Raw genomic sequence first — 20,056 nt, 5'->3', positions numbered from 1 at the left:
GTCCTGGAGAACCAGAGCCCGGGTTTGGGCGCTGTGTTTGGCAGGGGGCGCGCGAGGTCCCGGAGCTGTCCAGCAGTTCCTGGCTAAGTTCTCCACTGCGCTCTCCGCACTGGGGAAGCTCTCCAGCGCCCCGCCCCGGCTAGGGAACCTCTCCCGCAGAGCTCCCAGGGCTTCCCAGGCTCGCCACCCGTTTCCGTCAGTTTCTCTCTACTTCCAGCCCCACCACGGGAGTCTACCTTGCCTTAGTAGTCTTCCACCGCAACCCCCCGAGAGGGAGTCCCCTCTCTAGTCCCCGAGGTTGCGCGACTGTATGCGGGCTTCCCGCCTTTGCCTAAAGGGCGGGCGAGTGCGTCTCCTTCTAGCCTCGCCTTCTGCGATTGGGTGATCCTTTCTCTCTCAGTCTTTCTAGACAGGCGCCCGAAATCTCGGGGTGAGAGCAAAGACCGCCCATCAACTTAGCACCTTGAAATAGAATCTTTCGATCCCGAAGGAGGTTGGCGTTGCCGGGGTCGGCGGGAGAGGAAGAAGGAGGGCGGAGGCTGCAACGGCTCCGGGGCTCGCTAGACGGGGCTTGGAGACCGAGGAGCCCCTGCGGGAGAGGGACACGGGGCGCGGGGCCTCGCCCTCGGGCTCCCTCCCTTCTTCCTCTCTCCCCGCCTCCCGGCCCGCCCCTCCCTCTCTGAAGAGCCGTCTCTCCTCCGCGTGTCTCCGAGCGCTCTCTCCATTGTCTCTGCCTTTACAACAGGTTCGGGCGCGGGGGAAGACAGGCGGGTGCGGGGCCGCCCCAGCCCCGGCTTTCTTGGGGCGGCCTTCCTTCCTCCGGGTGTGAGTGCCTTCGGCTGCTTTGATTCGGCTCCGGAGCTAATTCCCCGGCGGAGCAGCCCCCGGCGAGTCCGACCCCTCCCTCAGGGCCGCCTCCCAGCCCGCGCCCCGCCGCCTGGGTCTGCGTGTGGGAATGATGTGCGCGTTGGAGGGTCTAAGTTCTTCACGCGCCTGGGGGGTCCTCCCTTTTTTTTCTTAGGCAACCAAATCGTACTCCTCTTACTAATCAGTAAATCCAAGGCAGCGGCAGGAAAGACGAACGCTGTTTTTCCCGCTTGATTCCAAGAACCTCTTCGATTTTTATTTTTAAAGAGGGAGACGATGGACTGAGCAGATCCACACCATGGAGTCTCGGGTCTTACTGAGAACATTATGTTTGCTCTTCGGTCTCGGAGCAGGTGAGTGGCCTCAGAGCTGGGGCGGGAGAAGGGATGGCCCCCGCCTCTGGGCAGCCCGAGCTGCCTGTGGACGCCTCGCTCTTCCTCCACCTGAAGTAGGTCTGGAGTGGGAAGCTTGGAGTAGGGGGTGGGTTTGGATTTGGATGTATTTCTGTGCTTGTCTTGGAGACAGCAGGGCGGGTCACACCCCTAGTCCAGGGTCTGAGGGCCAAGGGGAACTTTGCACCGAGAGGGGTTTAAAGTAGGTCACGGAAATGGGACTGGGTGCTCTGCTCTTTAAATCTTGATTGCTGATCTCAGGTAAGGCAGCGGAGGGAGTCGCCTCTTGTCAGTTTCCAATATTGTCTCTAAGACGCGGTTCTTTGCTGCCTTGGAGGAAGAGACTTATATTTTGATGGAGGTTTTTCTTTCTTTCCTCCTCCCTCCCCCACTCCCACCAGTCTGGGGGCTTGGTGTGGACCCATCCCAACAGATTGACGTCTTAACGGAGTTAGGACTTGGGGAGTCCACGACCGGAGTGCGCCAGGTCCCCGGGCTACATAATGGGACGAAAGCCTTTCTTTTTCAAGGTAAGAGGGGCGTGCTCAGTCCCCGGTGTGGTTTCAGTTCGGATAACCCCGGGAAGAGCTGGCCTGACCGCTCTTCCTAACTTCTGTTTTGCCTCATGGATGACATCTGAGCTGAGATGTGGAGGGGTCAGTGTGAAATACACACACCTTCCATCTCTTTTTAAGTGGCTTGGTTTCTGTCTTCCCCCGCCCCCTCCTCTTTCTTACTTTGTACTCTTGCCAGTTCTAATGGATAGTCCCTTAATTACTGTACAGAAACTCCGATGGCAGATGGTTGATTTTGGAGTCTGAGTAACAATGAATTATAACACAAACGCCTCATTTGGGTGAAATTGATTTAGGTAGGGGATAGGGTAGCTTAATCTTAGTTAACACACTGCTCTCTGAAAGTTTCAAGTACAGTGGTGCCCAGTTGCAGAGGAATTTCTTTATGTGGGTAGCTTTGTGGAAAAATTAATATCTTTCAATAGTTTTAACTACTGTATGTCACAAACACACTATATTTGAGACAAGATTCCTCATTGAAAGATAATGATTCTTCTCCATCAATGATAGGAGAAAGGAAATAATATTCTCTTAAAAATTATTTTGAAAATATTTCAAATAAATGTTAATTCAAAAGTATACTTTGTCTCACCATTAATCGCGTACTTAGGATTTTTAAACTTTTCTTTTGAAGTCAGTGGACTTTGGCTATGCACAAGTGTCTACATTTAAATTTATATTTAGGTGTGTTATGTAGTCAGAGCAAATTCCAATGCATCGATCCTTCAGCTTTGATTTACCAACCTTTTTGAAGACTGCTTGGTTTGTGGGAAGGTGCTGTAGCATGAGCTTCTAAAAGGTAGCTAAACACATACAGAAAGACTAGTTTCACATATGGTAAAGTAAAGATGAAGGCTAAAGAGAAATGGAATTTGGTTTAACATATTTGATGGACTGACTAAAGCATCTTCTCCCCACCCCACCCAGTTTTTCTTTTGTGATTTCGGTGCTGTGGCTTCAAAAAAAGTGCAACTCATAATTACTAAAGAGTTGGATATGCAAAATAAAACCACTTCAGCAAATTTGCCACCAAGAAATAGGCATAAAATAAAACTTGAGCGTTTCTGTAGTGGTGTTGTTGCGTGGTATAGCCAGTATGTGTCACCATGGACAGTAACACCAAAGCTTACAGTTGGAAAAGGAGGAAATTGACATGTGTTGCATTTATTTAAAGCAAGTTTACTCTTACAATAAGTTAAATGCAATTTTCTGTTTTAATTATGGTGAGCCCACTAAATGCTGTTATTGTGAGGGATATTCGTGATAATATTTTATTTACTTAAAGTTCTTTTTTTTGGTGGGGAGTGGGGGTGTGATTTGGATATTGACTCCTTTAAGAACAATGACCAAATCTAATAAAGGAAATAAGACTTAGACTGTCAGCAAAATTCACAGAGCAGAATAAAAGTGTCATTAGAGTTAAGCTTCTGTTTTTCTCTTTTTCTTCTTCTCCTTTTTTTTCAATCTCTGAGTTTTCAATCCCTGTGAGCTGGAAACAAAATTACTTCAGGGCTGCCAATTTGATTAAGTGGAAAGCTTTACAGAAGCTAAAGCTCCTGATAAACAAATGGCGTTGAAGTGCCCTTAAAATTTCCAAAGGTCCTTTAAATTATATTGGTGTTCTTCTTGTCTTTCTCTGAAGACCGCCTGAGCTGTCACAAATAGAAACCTTCAGGACTGTGCATTTTATGTTCTGATGCTAGACAATTTCTAGGAAATAGTCTCAAGGCACCAATATCTTCTCCTGGTTAAATTTTTATAAGAAATGTTTAGGATTCATTTTTATTTAAATTGCCAGTTCTTCAAGGTAGGCATTGTGTTGTGAATGAATTGGCCATACTTACTACGTATCAGTGCACACCGATGAATTGTTTTGTTTCCTTGTTGGTACCAAGCACAATATTTAGACAGAGTAAATGCCTGACAAATATAGTGTACGAGATTTGGAGGTGTAAAGTTTTATTTCATGCCAAATTATGCACCTTATTTCATATAGCCAATCAATCAGCAAGTATTTGCTACCTGCTGTGTTCTCAGTAGGCGTGTATTACTGATGTATTTATTATGCTCTCATGATTTCTCTGATTCTCAGATTTAGATTATAAAATTGACAATAGGTAGACCTTTGGCCCTGCTTGATAGTTTTGCATTACCTTGGAAAGGTCTTTTCTCTGCTATTAGAATGTGGAAACTGTTTTTAAGAAGTCAGTTCTGGGCTTTGCTGGGATTACATGGATTTTAGAGAGACAAAAGCTTTCAGCCTCTGAAGATTTTATGGATTCGCTTTATAGTGAACTGAGGGTGCGGCGGATATTTTTGTATAGTCTTCAAAATGGCATAGCAGGAATAGTAACACATTACAAACCTGTGAGGTGCTCTCAGATTTCACATAAACTTATCAGATAAGTTACTTTGTGCTGCCAGATATGTTCCAAATAGATGGAAGAGCTTTTTGATCCATCAAATCTCTCTATCTTCTTTTGTCTCTTATCTTTAAATTAAAGAAATCTCAACATACAATTTCCCAATGATTTTTGCTCATTTAGTATTGCTTCTCCATTTAGCTAGTTCATTCTTCTCTTTATTGTTTTTTTAATATGCTTATAATTCAGTACTTTTAGAAACTAAATAGTTTTTGTAAATTATTGTGCACTAAGAATCTACTATTACTTAATAACTATTATATTTATTACATATGTATAATAAAAGCAAGCAGAAATGTATTTCAAAGTCATACCTGATTTTTGTCATATATAGCATCACTAAAATTGTTTTGTTGTTGTTGAAATTTGGTTTACAGTTGCTTTGGGAATTGAAGTAATAAGATGCTAAATTAGATCATCTTTTGATACATGTGGCTTTTGATCTATGCCAATTATACTTTTCAAAAGAAAAAAGTGACCAGGCAACAGTTTGGAATCTATATCAAGATCTTCCATGTATTTCTAGCTACAGTCTGACTGATAGACACAAAAATACACTTATGGTTTTAAAAAATAGAGGACCAGGTTCTGACAGTCAAAAGACCTATGAAAGGTGGTAAAGAATTCTGAAATGTTAAGGGCTAGTGCAATTATAAATAGAATTCTACCAACCTTGTTTAAAGTCTAGGGAATATTCTTCAAGATAATGATTATAATAATCTTTCCTGTTTATACATGAGACACCAAGAATGAGAGAATACAGAAGTATAGTTCTAGGACTTTCTAACATGATTTTTAGATCTTTGGTTTTAACATTTTGTCTGGCCAGGTTCCCAAACTAGATAGTTTCCTCTGTTGGTTTAATAAAGTTTCTTCTAAGGTGTTCACAGATTTTATAATGTCACTAATCCCCACGAGGGAAGTAGATAAAATCAAAGCATTTTTTTCCCCCGAGTTGGTCATTGGGAAATAAATATTTAGTAATTATTTTTAAAGAACTTTAAGATGTTAAAGGAAAAAAAATGTTCACAAGTCTACCTTATGCCAGTATTTGAAAACAGGAATGAAATTGGGCATTTGGTGGTGAGTCATTGGCTTGACTAGGCAACGTAACTGCATTAAGGAAAGTGAGGTGGCAGTGAGTACTCTTCTTCAGTATGAAGATCAGAGAGTATCTGTGGACTTAGAGACAATGGTCATTTTGATGCCGCATTAGAATAGAATAACACAATGACTGTGGGCTTTGAAGAGATGGGCTTTGAAACCAGTTAGACCCAAGTGGAATTTCATTAGTTGTGTTTCTATGGTGAAGTTACTTAATTTCTATGAGCTTCAGTACCCTAAATTATAAAATTAATGTTATGAAGAACTTTTTTGTGCACCTATTCTGCTAGGTGTTAGGCCTATAACAAATGAAGTTAGAACTTTACTTTCATAGTGCCTTAAAAATAGTCATTAAACAAACAATTACACAGATAATAATTTCATCACTGTTAAGATAAATGATATGAAGAGAAGCTAAGGATGTAATGGGAACCTACATTCTTGTTTAGGGAGTCACAGGATCAAGGAAACTGTCTTTGAAGGAGAGTCATTTAAGCTGATAGCCAAAGGATACATAAGAGTAGTCTGGGGAAGAGGAGCTGTGGGGATTCAGAAAGGAAGAGTAACACAGGCAAAGTAAATAGCATGAGCAAAGATCCTGACCTGAAATGAGCATGGTGCACTTGAGAAAATGGAAGAAATCCAGAGTAGTGGAAATGTAAGTGTTATGATATGAAATGAAGCAAACAAAGAAAGCATGGATCAGTTTACACAGTAGATCATATTTATACAGAAGAATTGAAAATTTATCATTATACAATATATACTGTGGTGGGCAGAATAATAGTCCCTCAAAGATGTTCACGTCCTAAGCCTAGGAACGGAGAATATGTTGTGTTACATGTCAAGGGGGAATTAAGGTTGCAAATCTTGGATGATCTGGGTAGGCCTCATGTAATCACAAAGGTCCTTTAAATCTGGAAGAGGGATGTAGAAGAGTCAGTGTCAGAGTGATGCAAAGAAGAATGACTAGACCTGCCATTCATTGCTGGCTTTGAAGATAAAAGTGGGCCACAGCCAAAGCATGTGGGCAGTCTCCAGAATTTAGAAAAGCAAGAAAACAGATCTTCATTTAGTGTGTCCAGAAGGAACACAGCATAGCTGACACCTTGATTTTAGCCCAGTGAGATACAATTTGAACTTCTGACCTCCAGAGATGTGAGATAATAAATTTGTATTGATTTAAGCCAGTTATGTGTGTGGTGATTTGTTACAGCAGCAATAGGAAACTAATACAGATTTTGATTCATGGAAGTGGGGATGCTGTAAGAAATACCTAAAACTGTGGAAGTGGCTTTGAAATTGGGCAATAGGCATAAGCTGGAAGAATTTTGAGGGACATGATAAAGAAGGCTAGATTGCCTTGAATAGACTGTTAGTAGAAATATGGACATTGGTGATTCTACTAGTGAAGATTCAGAAGAAGATGGAACATGGTAAACAAAACCCAAATCACCTTTGAGAATACCTGAACTGTCATGAACAGACTATTTGTAGAAATATGGACATTAAAGGCAATGCTAGTGAGGGCGCAGATAGAAATCAGGAACATGTTATTGGAAACTAGAGGAAAGAATATCCTTGTTATATAGTGGCAGAAAGCTTAGCTGAATTCTGCCCTGCAGTTATGTAGAAAGCAAGACTTGTAAACATGAGTTTATATATGTAGCTGAGGTGATATATATGCAAAGTTTTAAAGGTGCAGCCTGGCTTTTTCTTGCTGCTTATAGTAAAATGTGAAAGGAGAGAGATAGATTGAGAGAAGAACTGTTAGGCAAAAAAGGAACCAGAACTTGGTATTTGAGAAATTCTTAACATATCCAGATTGCAAAATATGCTAAAATTAGGAGATTCACTGGCAGGAAAGCCTACTCAGGAGAGAAAGCCAATAGTGTGGTCTAAAAACCTTTTGCTGGTGCCTTAGAAGTAAGGTCAGAGTATTCAGTCACATAGAGGGCACTTTGAAGAAATTGAACGTGTGACTCATGTATTCCCTCAGACAACTCAGTAGAAACCTGTAATAGAGATGGATTTATCCAGGAAATATTTGTGGAGGAGCCTGTTGTTTAATGGAGTAAATCTCTATGACGCATGTGGGAGACCCACAAGGTTCTTGAGAAAACCATACCAGCAATAACACTCCTGGCTTAACCTGAAAGGGCAAGTGAGAAGATGTAATGAAAGAAGGTTGTTGGGTCCCCAAAATTCTACAAGCAAGAAATAGGCTGGTTAAATTACTCAGCTGCAAACATGTGCCACCTTTCATGGGCAGAACTGAGAGCCCAGAAGACAGAGCTCAGAGCCTAGAGGGTGGAGCCAAGAATCACAGAGGATTATTCGCAGATCTTAAAACCAAATGCAGTTTACCTGGCTGGATTTCAAAATTGCATGGATCTGGTGTCTAATTTTTTTAACTTCCATTTTCTCCCTTTTTGAATGTGGATGTCTATAACTGTTATCCTATATCTATCCCACCATTTTATTTGGGGAGCAGTTAACTTGTTTCTTGAGTTTTACAGGTTTACAGATGACAGAAATTGTGTCCCAGGATGGATAATACCCAAAGTCTCTCTTTTTTTTTTTTGTGATACGCGGGCCTTTCACTGTTGTGGCCTCTCCCGTTGCGGAGCACAGGCTCTGTATGCGCAGGCTCAGCAGCCATGGCTCACGGGCCCAGCCGCTCCGCGGCATGTGGGATCTTCCCGGACCGGCGCACAAACCCATGTCCCCTGCATCGGCAGGCGGGCTCTCAACCACTGTGCCACCAGGGAAGCCCCCAAAGTCTCATTTATACCTGATTTAGATGATGAGATTTAGGGCTTTTGAACTGATAAGATTTAGACCAGATTTTAAACTTTGGGTTGATATTCTAATGGGTTGAGACTTTGGGAGACTTTGGGATAGAGTAAATGTATTTTGCCTGTGGGATGGTTATAAATCTTGCTGAAGGACAGATTATGGTAGGCTGGATAATGGTCCTCCAACTGTCCACATACTAAATCCTAAGAACCTGTAAATATGTTATGTTACGGGGTAAGGGGGGACTAAAGTTGCTGAAGGAATTAAGGTTGCTAATCAGTGGACTTTAAAATATGGAGATTATTTGGGATTATTTGGGTGGACTTTATGGAATCACTCGGGGGCTGCCCACAGGGCCATGTACCCAGGGCCATGGCCATGGCACTCCTTTAAATATGGAGGAGGGAGGTAGAAGGGTCAGTGTCATTGTAATGTAACATGAGAAAGACTTGATTGGTCCTTGCTGACTTTGCACTTGGAAGGTGGTCTTGAGCCAAGGAATGTGGGCAGCTTCTAGAAGCTGTAAAAAGTGAGGAAATGGATTTTCCCCTAGAACCTCCAGGAGGATCTCAGCCTCACAGACACCTTGATTTTAGCCCAGTGGGATTCATTTTGGACTTCTGAACCTCTAGAAATGCGAGATAATAAATTTGCATTGATTTAGCCATTAAGTTTGTGGTGATTTGCTACAGCAGCGATAGGAAACTGCTGTATATGTTAAATGTTAATGTTCATTTATTTTGTAACTGAATTAAACTTTCTTTTGAGCTCTCCTTCTACTATCCATGAGAATAAATTTGTTCAGTGGTTGGAAACTTGAACTAGTCAGTTAAAGTTATCTTAGTCATTTGGGACTTAAAAGTTTTTTAAGTGTAAATTCAGAGTCTTCATACTAAATGATGAGTCTTTAAGGGATTCTCTCCATCATTCTGAGGACAAACAGAGTAAAATCAAGTTGTGGGTTTTTTCAATTGTGCTTATTTTTCAAAAATGCACCCCTTCTTCCCCCAAAAGGTTCATCCAGAGGTTGAGGGGGAAAATTAGAAAGCATGCATATTTTGGAAGTAGAATGGAGAGCACTTAGCATGTTGTTTGGCACCCAGTAAGTATGGTAGTCAGAATTATGGACAGGGGCAAGAATTACTAGAGTTCTCTATCAAAAGTGCCAGGGGTGGGCTTCCCTGGTGGCGCAGTGGTTGAGAGTCCGCCTGCCAATGCAGGGGACACGGCTTCGTGCCCCGGTCCGGGAAGATCCCACACGCCGCGGAGCGGCTGGGCCCGTGAGCCATGGCCGCTGGGCCTGCGCATCCGGAGCCTGTGCTCCGCAACGCGACAGGGGTATCTGTAGGATGCCAACTAGGTTTGATTTGGGAGAAGCTGGAGCAGTCTTGACAGGCTCTGACTGGTGAATGATCTCAAATGTCATGGCTAAAGCGCACCCTGGATAATAGCTGAAGTGAAGGGCCTTTCTGTGGCTTTATTCCATCTCCCACTAGCTCATTCACCTCATGCTGGTCCCAGACCCCATTCTTGCAGACACCTATCGTTTTCTGAGTTCTTGTTATTATCTGTCCATAATTCAGATAATTATTGTCTGTATGCTAACTGGTAACTTTGGTATTAGATATTAAGGCCTTATGGTGTGATGTCTCCTGTTGATTTTACTTTAATTCAATTTAACAAATATTTATTGCACTGCTATTATGTATAAGGATAGGACATACAGTATAATGGAGGAAAGAAGATGTCTACATAAGTTATTACAGGAGGTAAAGCAGGAGCCAAAGTTTAATTGTAAATAGTGAAAAAGTAAATTTGGGACTTTATGTTAAAGAAGCTAGAAACTGTGACAATCATTTGTCCTAGCCTACATTTGACAAAATGTAGGTAATCATTTAACTATTAGTCAGTTATAAGAACAAGTAAATAAAATCAAGTGTTGGGGTTTTCGGTTTGCTTATTTTTGCAAAAATATCTGAGGACTATCTCTTAACCTTTTAATAAGAAATCATTTATTTTGAGGTATTTATCATTTTGGTCAAATTTTTATTTTTCATGTTAAAAATTTATCTACCTATATAAGATCATCATAAGTTAGTGCCTTTGTGTGTCATTTGAGCATTCCTCTTACATTATTTTTATCAATTTTATGAAACTTTTCATCTTTTGCTAGTCTTAGTTTAGAATTGACATTGAAGAGAGATGCCAGTCATGTGGAAACTCATTTTTTAGGGGATAATTTTTGTTATGGTAACTTTTGCTTCACATTTGTTGAAACTCAGATATAAACCACTGTAATTAAGAAGAATTAGGGAGAGAATAGATGGGAAGAAAAGTGGAGCACAGCTCTTCCCTTTCCCATTAGGGCTGCTGCCAGGAACTGGACACGGGCCCTTGGACAAGTATTTGCTGAGTTGTTCTTGATGGCAACCCCCAGCCTTCATTCTGGGGAAGGCATGGGGAACCCAGACAACCAGGTGTCTCTCCCTTCGAAGAGAAGATTTAGAATGCGGACAACAAACCAGTGCTTGGAAGGTCACACTCTACCTGTCTAGACAAAGGGAAGAAATGATGGAGACAATTCCAATTTCAAATTGATGTGCAGTAGTAATTAGGAACATGGACTCCAGAGCTAGGTATCTTGGGTTCAAATTTTGGTTCCTTTGTTCACTAGTACGAACTTGAATTTGTTGTTTAACGTATCTCTGCTTCAATTGAGATAATGACAGTACTATTTCTTAGAGTTGATGTGTAGATTATATGAATAAAACTGTGTATGGCATTTACTAAACATTCAGTACACGTTAAATATTGTTTTTATTTGGAATTAGCTTAGCAGCAGATCAAGCTCCCTTGGATTGTTTTAGGGGCTCCCTGGTAGAAATGCTGGATTTTGTGGAGGAGCTAACCTAAGGTGACTTTCATGTGATGCAGGGATGAAGGTGAAGGTAGAGTGGAGTGGGGGAGAAACTGGCCCTGAAGCATCTCCTGTTCTATTTTTGTTGTTTGGGCTTTACTTGGGAGAAGAGGACATGCGGTTTTAGGTAGAGAGAAATGAGAACAAACGGTCAGTTTGGAGAGGAAGGGGTAAAATCTGCCACTTTTCAGAAGTTGGGGCGGGGCATAGAGAAAACCAGCAAAAGAAGATTCAGAACATAGTTCCTCTACAGTCACCCCAACACACATTACTTTTTAAGTGTATTAAAGGTTTAGCTTAGATTTTGAGTCATGTATTGTGGGGAGAAGTGTTAGAAGTTCTGAAAAACAGCACAGTTGTTCTCCCTGGCTCTGTCTGGGTCACCTTGGCCTTCCTTGACAAGGTACCAGCTTGGTCTGTTGGTGGGAGCTGGTGGTAGAGGATAAGATTCCAGGGAACCTTGAATGGTGGTTTAGGGGCCAGGGTAATGTTGACAGAACCTTTGGGGGTGGTCCTTTGGGTCCTTTCTGAATCAGAGTCATTTTCCCTACATTTCCTGCTACATCTTTGGCTTTTCTTTTTCTTTTTTTTTTTTTAACATCTTTATTGGGGTATAATTGCTTTACAATGGTGTGTTAGTTTCTGCTTTATAACAAAGTGAATCAGTTATACATATACATATGTTCCCAAATCTCTTCCCTCTTCGGCTTTTCTTGAATATCTTGCTGGCATGATTGTTTCTCTCTATAGTCCCTTTGCCAATTTTCATTCCAGTGGCACCTGGGACTCTGGTCTTAAGTGATGTACTGTCTTGTCTCTCTGTTGAGACTATAAGTTCCCCAGGGAAAGGATCATGCCATATACTTTTCCTGGCCACTAAAAACTCTGTGCCAGTTCCTTCTCTGCATTGTTTTTCCTCTTCCTTTTTCCTGGTGAACTTTTACATATTATTCAGGACTCACCTAAGATACTAATCTTTCCTTGGTAGAATTGTTGTTTCTTCTTCTGTGTTCTCTAAGCTTTCTTTACTGAAACAACCACCTCGCTGTATTATAGCTAGGGTTTTCTTTTTAACATAAAAACCCTGACCACTTTTATTTTCCTTGCTGCTACTTCCCCGATCCACACCATCGTCATCTTTTTTTTTTTTTGCTGTACGCGGGCCTCTCACTGCTGTGGCCTCTCCCATTGCGGAGCACAGGCTCTGGACACGCAGGCTCAGCGGCCATGGCTCACAGGACCAGCCGCTCCGCGGCATGTGGGATCCTCCCGGACCAGGGCCCGAAGCCGTGTCCCCTGCATCGGCAGGCGGACTCTCAACCACTGCGCCACCAGGGAAGCCCACCGTCGTCATCTTTTGCCTGGATTATTGCAGTAGCCTCCTAAGCAGTCTTCCTGTTTACCCCTTTGCTCCCCTGCAGTCTGTTCTCAACATACTTGTCGGAGTGATCTTTGCAAAACATAATTCACATCGTGTCACTGCTTTGCCCCAAACATTCAACGGTTCCCCATTTCACTCAGAGTCAAAAATAAAGTTCTCATTATGCCCTACAAAGACCTACATGAACACTGCCACCCCGCCGCATTACTTTCTGGCCTACTTTGCGGCTCTCTGCCCTGCTGTTGGCTTTAACCCTACTGGCCTTCCCGTTCCTTCAATAGGCCTGGCACTCTCTTGACTCAGGGCCTTTGCCCTGGCTATTTGTAATGCCTGGAATCCTACTCTCCCAGATGTCTACATGTTTTCCCACTAACTTTCTTCAGATGTTTTCTCAAATATCAGTTTGTTAATGAGGCCTACCCTGACCACTGAGTAAAATTTCAACTTGTCTTTTACCCCACAAGTATTCTTAATACCCTTTATTCTGATCTGTTAATTTCCATAACATTTACCATCTAACATGCTATGTAACGCACTTATTTATCATTTGAATTGTTTATTCTCTTTCTTCTCTCTGGAGAGTAAGCTCCATAAGAGCAGGGCTTCTTGGATGTTTTATTAACTAATATATCACCCAAGTGCCTAGCGTATAGTAAGAACTCCATAAATATTTGTCACTTGAATCTACTTGTCTTGCTAACTAGATTGCGATCTCCTTGAGGCTTGGGACTCTGCCTTGCTCCTTGTGGCCTCCTGGCCTATTGTGGTGGCACACATGATATGCTCAGCAAACCATCAGTAAGTGAATATTTGTAATGTTGAATTGAGTCCATTTAGTCATGATTGTTTTTAATCTGATTGTTTTTGGTGACATTATTATATTTTATATTTATGTAACTTTAAAGAAGGCTGAAGAACTCTTGTACTAGATCCAAACACCTACGTTCTTCTCCAGTAAGAAAAGGTAAGAGGGTTGAGAGGCATTGAAAAAGGGTAGCTCTGCTTAACTTAGTCTCTGAATTATTCTGAGAGAGCTCTTCTCTATCCCAAGATGAAGTGTGCCACAGAGGAAACAGCAGCATGGTGAAGAACCTGGACATCGTGACCACTTGTTAAAATTTTACTTTGAAGCATTGTGAATTCACCATTTAGCAGAGACACTCATATTCATATGAACGTACTAAGAAAGATTTCCAAGGCAGATGGGATTGATTTGGGTTATCTATGCTATGGTACTTTTCCACTATTGCAAATCAAGCAGACAGACTGGAGTGTATCCAGAGGACAGCAACTGGAGAATTGAACGGTTTGGAAACCATGTCAGATGAGGAACAGGTGAAAGAGTTTGGAATTTTTAGCCTGGAGAATAAAAGGCACTGGAGATAGGACCCTATATTTCAGATATTTGAAGGACAGTCATGTACAGGAGGGCTTAGGTTTATTTTGTGTTGTTCTAGAGCAGTAATGCCCAAATGTCAGCCTGATGATCAGTGGTTAATTGACTGCCTTGTTAAAAATACTCTCTGGCCTTCCTAAACTAACTAAGTTTGTATTTCTGGGGGGGTGAATCCTAGGAATCTATAGTTTGAAAAATCTTCCTGTGATTTTGATGTTCAGCCAAATTTGTGAACCACTGTCTAGAACAAAGCTGTCCAATATAGCAGCCACTGGCCACATGTGGTTCTTGAGCACTTGTGCCTCGTACAGACTGAGATGCAGTGTAAGTATCAAAATACACATGGGGCTCTGAAGACAGTCTACAAAAATAATGTAAAATCTCAATATTTTAATGTTGATTATATGTTGTAATAATATTTTGGATATATTTGGTCAAATATGTACATTATTAAAATTAAAATCACCTGTTCCTTTATTTTGAAATGTGGCTAATAGAAACTTAAAATTATTTATGTGACTCACATTTGTGGCTCTCCTACTTCTTCTACTGGGCAGAACTGTTATAGAGGGTAAAACTAGGATCTACAAAGGAAGTTAGGAAGAGGAAATTTTTGAGTCAACGTAAGAAAAGCATTTTCAACAAATAAATTCAAAAATTAAGAGGCTTATTTTAAGCGATATTTGTCCATCCATCTGTCCCTCCATCCATCCAATAAACATGCTTCTAATAATACTCAAATAGAGATTAAATGACCTATTTCAGGGAAGATGTTTCAATGGGTGTGGGGTGGGGATTAGACTAAATGATTTCTAAGGTTACTTTAGTTCCAGCTAAAAGTGAATTACTATCTTTTCCCTTTTAATTAACTTTTTATTGTAACTACAGGTGTCCAGGGCATCTTCTTTTTCATCTGTCTGACAATCCTTGACTCTCTCTTCAAAACAGTTCCCTTTTAAAAAGCATGTTGAAGTTCTAGTACTCTGAAGTTTGCTACTGAGAGATATTCTGTCATTTACTCCTGTGCTGTGCATTTTGTATCTGATTTATAAATATTCCTTCTTTTTAAAAATTGAAATATAGTTGATTTACAATGCTGTGTTAATTCTGCTGTACAGCAAAGTGATTCAGTTATATATATATGAACATTCTTTTTTATATTCTTTTCCATTATGGTTTATCACAGGATATTGAGTATAGTTCCCTGTGTTACACAGTAGGACCTTGTGGTTTATCTATTCTATATATAATAGTTTGTGTGTGCTAACCCCAAACTCCCAATCCATCCTTCCCTCCACCCCCATGCCTCCCGGCAACCACAAGTCTGTTCTCTATGCCTGTGAGTCTGTTTCTGTTTCGTAGATAGGTTCATTTGTGTCATATGAATATTCCTTCTTAATGGTAGTGATCCACTTTATTTCTTCCATTCACTGGTGTCTTAGTGTTTAATCTATTTTGCTTGTCTGTTTAAATGGAGAATCCCCTAGGCAAGCAGTATGTCTAATTCTATGTTCTTATAGTCTAACACATTGTACTGGTGGACCATTAAATGTTCCAGAAAAAGTGCCAAATAGATTAAGTATTTTAGAGCAGAATATAACCTATATTTTTAGAACTCATTTAAATTTCCGGCAGTAATTGGTAGCTGAACATCCTCACTATGAGTTGTGTGTGTTGACATATACTTGTAACTGAGCAGAGTTCTTCCTGGAGACTAACAGATTGTTAAAAAAAAAAAAGACACATAAAAACGGTTGCTGCATGCTACCAGTGAGAGGCAGTGCTCCTAGTAACTCAATGTTGAACCTGGATGTTTCCTGAGAGCCTGTTGATTTTGGAGGAGGACATGTTCACTGATATACTTTGGTGTATTCTTACTACATTTCATCAAATTGCTAATTATACTATAAATACAGATTTGTTAAAGTGTTTGAGTACCCCTGAGAGGCAGCTTATTTTATGTTACCATCATTCATGTTTGTTCTTCCTTCTGAGACGTTTTCAAAAGTTCAGTTGAAATGTAAATACTTTGCTTCTGTTAATACTTCCTATCCCCTGATGTTCAGACTGAATTTTTATAGGATACTTAATAGGTAATTTAATTCAAACATCTTAGAAAAGCACTGTGACTCTAGGCTTTCTGTTTTTGCCTTTCAAATGAAAACAAGGAGATTTTTCACTACAGGAGAGGAAACATCATACCCCAAGTAAAGGGGAGATTTGCTTTAAGATGTCTCAAAGGTGGGAGTGTTGCATCCAAATTTGAGACCAAAGAATCCAAACTTGGGCTTGTCTGGGGTTTTAGGACACTTCATGTTTCATTACTATTCTGAAAGAAAACATGTGGACATGACTTTACCAAATTTCTTTAACTTAAAATTTGAGGGTCAGAAGTTGGAACTCATTTTAATTGGACTTTTAACATTTCAAACTCAAATCTGAGTTGTCTTTACCATAACCCTTACTAAATTCTTCCTGAAGTTCATCACTAATTTCTGTGATAAACAGTAATCCTGAAGAGACAGGACATTGTTTTAAATTATACTTTTCATAGGCTATTATGGGTTAAAATTAAGAATTTTTTGAGGTTGAAATGAATTGGATATAAGCGCTTGAGTTGGAATGTTAAGTTGCAGTATGGGAATTTGCAAGAAATCAGGCCTATAAAGGGAAAGAAAAGAACTCAGAATAAATGTGTATTTACTGCTACTCACCTTGGAACACTGACTCTGATGCAGAGGTCAATTTTTTTCAAGTTGCTGCAAAAATTTCATTAGCCTTATCATAGATGCCTCTCTACAACAAAGTATCTCATAGTACGTTTCATCCTTTTGCTGCTGTGGGTCTACTTTTTAATAATTGAGTTGCATTTCCAGTGACAATAGTGTAATTTAAATTGTTCTTTGATAACACACTTCCAAATTAGAACATGTTTCAGAGACTAATGGAAAAAAAATGAGTGTTCACTCTGTGAATCATTGAGCAGGCAGGAAAGTGTCCAGTGGGGAGAACCCACCTATTTAATGGATGATTACTTTTTGTTATTTTGGTCAGCAAATTAGCAAAGTCAGAGGGTGAAGTTGGGGAAAGGCCAGATAGGCTGTGGAAAGTTGCAGGCTCAGTCTTATTTCTGAAACTTTCCGGGACTGATGTTAATTACACAGGCATCAGCCTAGAAAAGGCCTGCTTTTAAGTAAACACTATCCTAGCTGTCATGAAGAAACTAGAGGGAATGTTTAAACTGTAGCCATCTGTGTGTAACAAAGCTTTTCTCTCATGGGAAGAAAACAGAATAGAGGTGCAAATGCAGAACTACCTCTTTTTAGACTTTCTGAAGTCATTATATAACCACGCAACAAATATGTACTACTGGGAGATATCGGAGGGTTCGTTTTCCTTTTTTTTTTTTTTTATTATAAATTTATTTATTTATTTATTTTTGGCTGTGTTGGGTCTTCATTACTGCGCCAGAGCTTTTCTCTAGTTGCGGTAAGTGGGGGCTACTCTTCGTTGTGGTGCGTGGGCATCTCATTGCGGTGGCTTCTCTTGTTGAGGAGCACAGGCTCTAGGCACACGGGCTTCAGTAGTTGTGGCTTGTGGGCTCTAGAGCACAGGCTCAGTAGTTGTGGCTCACGGGCTTAGTTGCTCCGCAGCATGTGGGATATTCCCGGACCAGGGCTTGAACCCGTGTCCCCTGCATTGGCAGGTGGATTCTTAACCACTGCACCACCAGGGAAGTCCCGGAGGCTTCGTTTTCTTTCCACACTATCTTAGTAGAAGAAGTAGGTAAGGAAAATATAATTTGTTATTTTTTTTTTTTCTAACAGTGTATGTTGGGATATGACTCCACAGAAGGAAGTGTTCAAATCATTAAACTGAGATGTAGAATTTCAGGTACAAGCTCTCTATTCAAGGAAAAATAGTAAATCAAATGCTCTGTTGATATTGATGACCATTGGACAGTGAATACATTTAGATTTTAGTGGATTAAATGGAGAGAACTCGTAAAATAAATCTATAAAAATATGAGAGAGGACGATGGGAAGTGTAGAATGAATGTTCTACATTCTTGCTGCAGAGAGACTTATTTTTAATTAGAGAAAGTAGAACGGAGTGCACTTTCGAAGAAAAGATCAAATGTTTTTGAAGGACAAAATCCGTCTTTGTGGCATGTAGGTATTGAGGAAGAACACTGTATGGCATAAGATACCGCAAGCAGATTCAGCTGTCAGTATGTGATGCGTGAAAAGACCTGGGTACTGCTGGCTCTGGAATTGGGTCTCACTGGTACAGATTGCTGCCAACATTTGGAACTGAAATAGGCCATTTTTCACATGGCGCATCCTCCCTCTGTAGGAGGAATGGGGTTTATAACAAGTGTTAGCCACTATTCAGTCCTCCAGATAGACCCGTGAAGCTTTTTTGCATTTTGATTTTGAAAGCACTATATCTTTGGAGCTATAGTTTAATTCTGTCTGTAGCTATAGCAGTAAATAAACAAATTGCTGGTGAAAATTGAAGATTTAGCAGGATGCTAAAAAAGACTGAAAAAAAGATAGATAATACTTGACTTTATATCATTCTGTTTAGCATTACCATGAACTAACAGCGGTTGGTTATCTTTTTTTAATATGTACATATATTGTTATTGACATGCAATCATAAGCAAAAAAACCCAAATTTGGACTTGTCTGGCGTTTTAGTCCATTTAATGTTTCAGTATTTTTCTTATAGAAAATGCATAGAAATGACTTTACAAAATCCCTTACCAAATTTTTCCTGAGGTTTAACATTAATATTTATTTATGAATGTGGATTCTTTACTCCTCTTGATTTATGGTGGTGGGTGTGTGAGTTTGTCATACTAACCCAGTCAGATCCTTCTGACTGGGTTATGTGCTGACAGTAATGTGCTGACCAGATGGATTAAGGTATTTCTATTATAAACAATAGCTGTTTAGGGCTCTCTTGCTAATTCTTTGAACAAAAAGGAATGATGAATTACTTGATTAATACAATATGGATAGCATTCTAGCCGAATTTTATTCATAATTATATAAATAGGTACCTACAATATAGGTATTTTAAGCATACTGTATGTAAGATTATTAGGCTCCCAGAGCCTCTGGATAACCCCCAAGTGCAAAATCATATTTGTCTGTTTCATCTAATCCCTTCATCTGGATTCACCACCTTCTTCCTAAATTACACTTTCTCCTCCCTGATCTCTTTGGCTGTTCTCTTTCATTAACATCTACATTGTTGTCCTTGTTGCCAAAGGTTTATACAGTCCCTACGGGCTCCATTTAACGGTGTTGCCAGGGCTATGTTGCAAGTCCCTATCGTTTCAAATTATTCATTTTATTACTGTTTATCATATACTTCAAGTTGCTAAATTTTGCAAGAACTGTGAGAAACTTGTTTCATAAATTTGCTTTTTTCAATGAGCTGTACTCCATTGTTTTCGTGTTCACCTCCAATATTAATTTTTTATACAAGAAAAAATTATGATTTTGTATCGATACCCTCTTTCTTTGATGAGAGAAGCCTCACTCTCTAATTAAATGTAATCTTCAAAAATAATATTATAAAAAATAATCTTTAATAACAATTTATTAACAAAACCATGAATATATTATGATTTTAGAGCAAATTAAAGTGTTTTTGAAATGACTCTCCTGATACCATTAAGAAAATGACCAAGTGCACAGAATAGACATCCTTGTCACTCAGTCTCTTACACTTTTCCACTTGCACAGAGACTTCCCTTCCTACTTAGTTCCTTTTTTATGTTGTTGGAATTATTTATGTCTGCGTTTTTTTTAATTGTCATGAAAAATAATAATTAAAAAATCTTTTTCAGGACTACTAAGTTAGTAGTTCTGTCTCTCAATATGATCATTATTCCCTATGGAACTGTGTTGGTCTATAAATATATATTTTCATTGAGACACAATTAACATGCAGTTGAATGTATAAATCTTGAGTACTTAGTTTGATATGGTTTGATAATTGTATACAATTGTGTGTGTACCACCCAGAACAAGGTATAGAACATTGCCATTCCCCCATAAAGTTCCCTGGACTCCTCTGCAGTCTGTCTTCCACTCCATCCCCCACAACTATGCTCTGATTTCTTATGTGATAGATGAAGTTTGCCTATATATATATATATATATATATATATATATATATATATATA

General features: G+C 39.9%; 1 protein-coding gene across 1 annotated transcript in view; it reads left to right on the top strand.

The window, feature by feature from the left end:
- Positions 1-577: 577 nt before the first annotated feature.
- The window catches only part of NELL2 (neural EGFL like 2), a 380,751-nt gene continuing 361,272 nt past the window's right edge, over positions 578-20,056 (top strand). Inside the window, exons 1-2 of the mRNA XM_029206633.1 lie at positions 578-1,220; positions 1,661-1,789. Of these exons, the coding sequence (XP_029062466.1) occupies positions 1,166-1,220; positions 1,661-1,789 (184 nt within the window). The 5' untranslated portion in view covers positions 578-1,165. The remainder of the gene's footprint in view (positions 1,221-1,660; positions 1,790-20,056) is intronic.

Source organism: Monodon monoceros, unplaced genomic scaffold, assembly GCF_005190385.1.
Source record: "Monodon monoceros isolate NGI ecotype Baffin Bay Population unplaced genomic scaffold, NGI_Narwhal_1 Super_Scaffold_6, whole genome shotgun sequence".
NCBI lineage: Eukaryota > Metazoa > Chordata > Mammalia > Artiodactyla > Monodontidae > Monodon > Monodon monoceros.
This window is presented reverse-complemented; position numbering and strand designations above follow the sequence as displayed.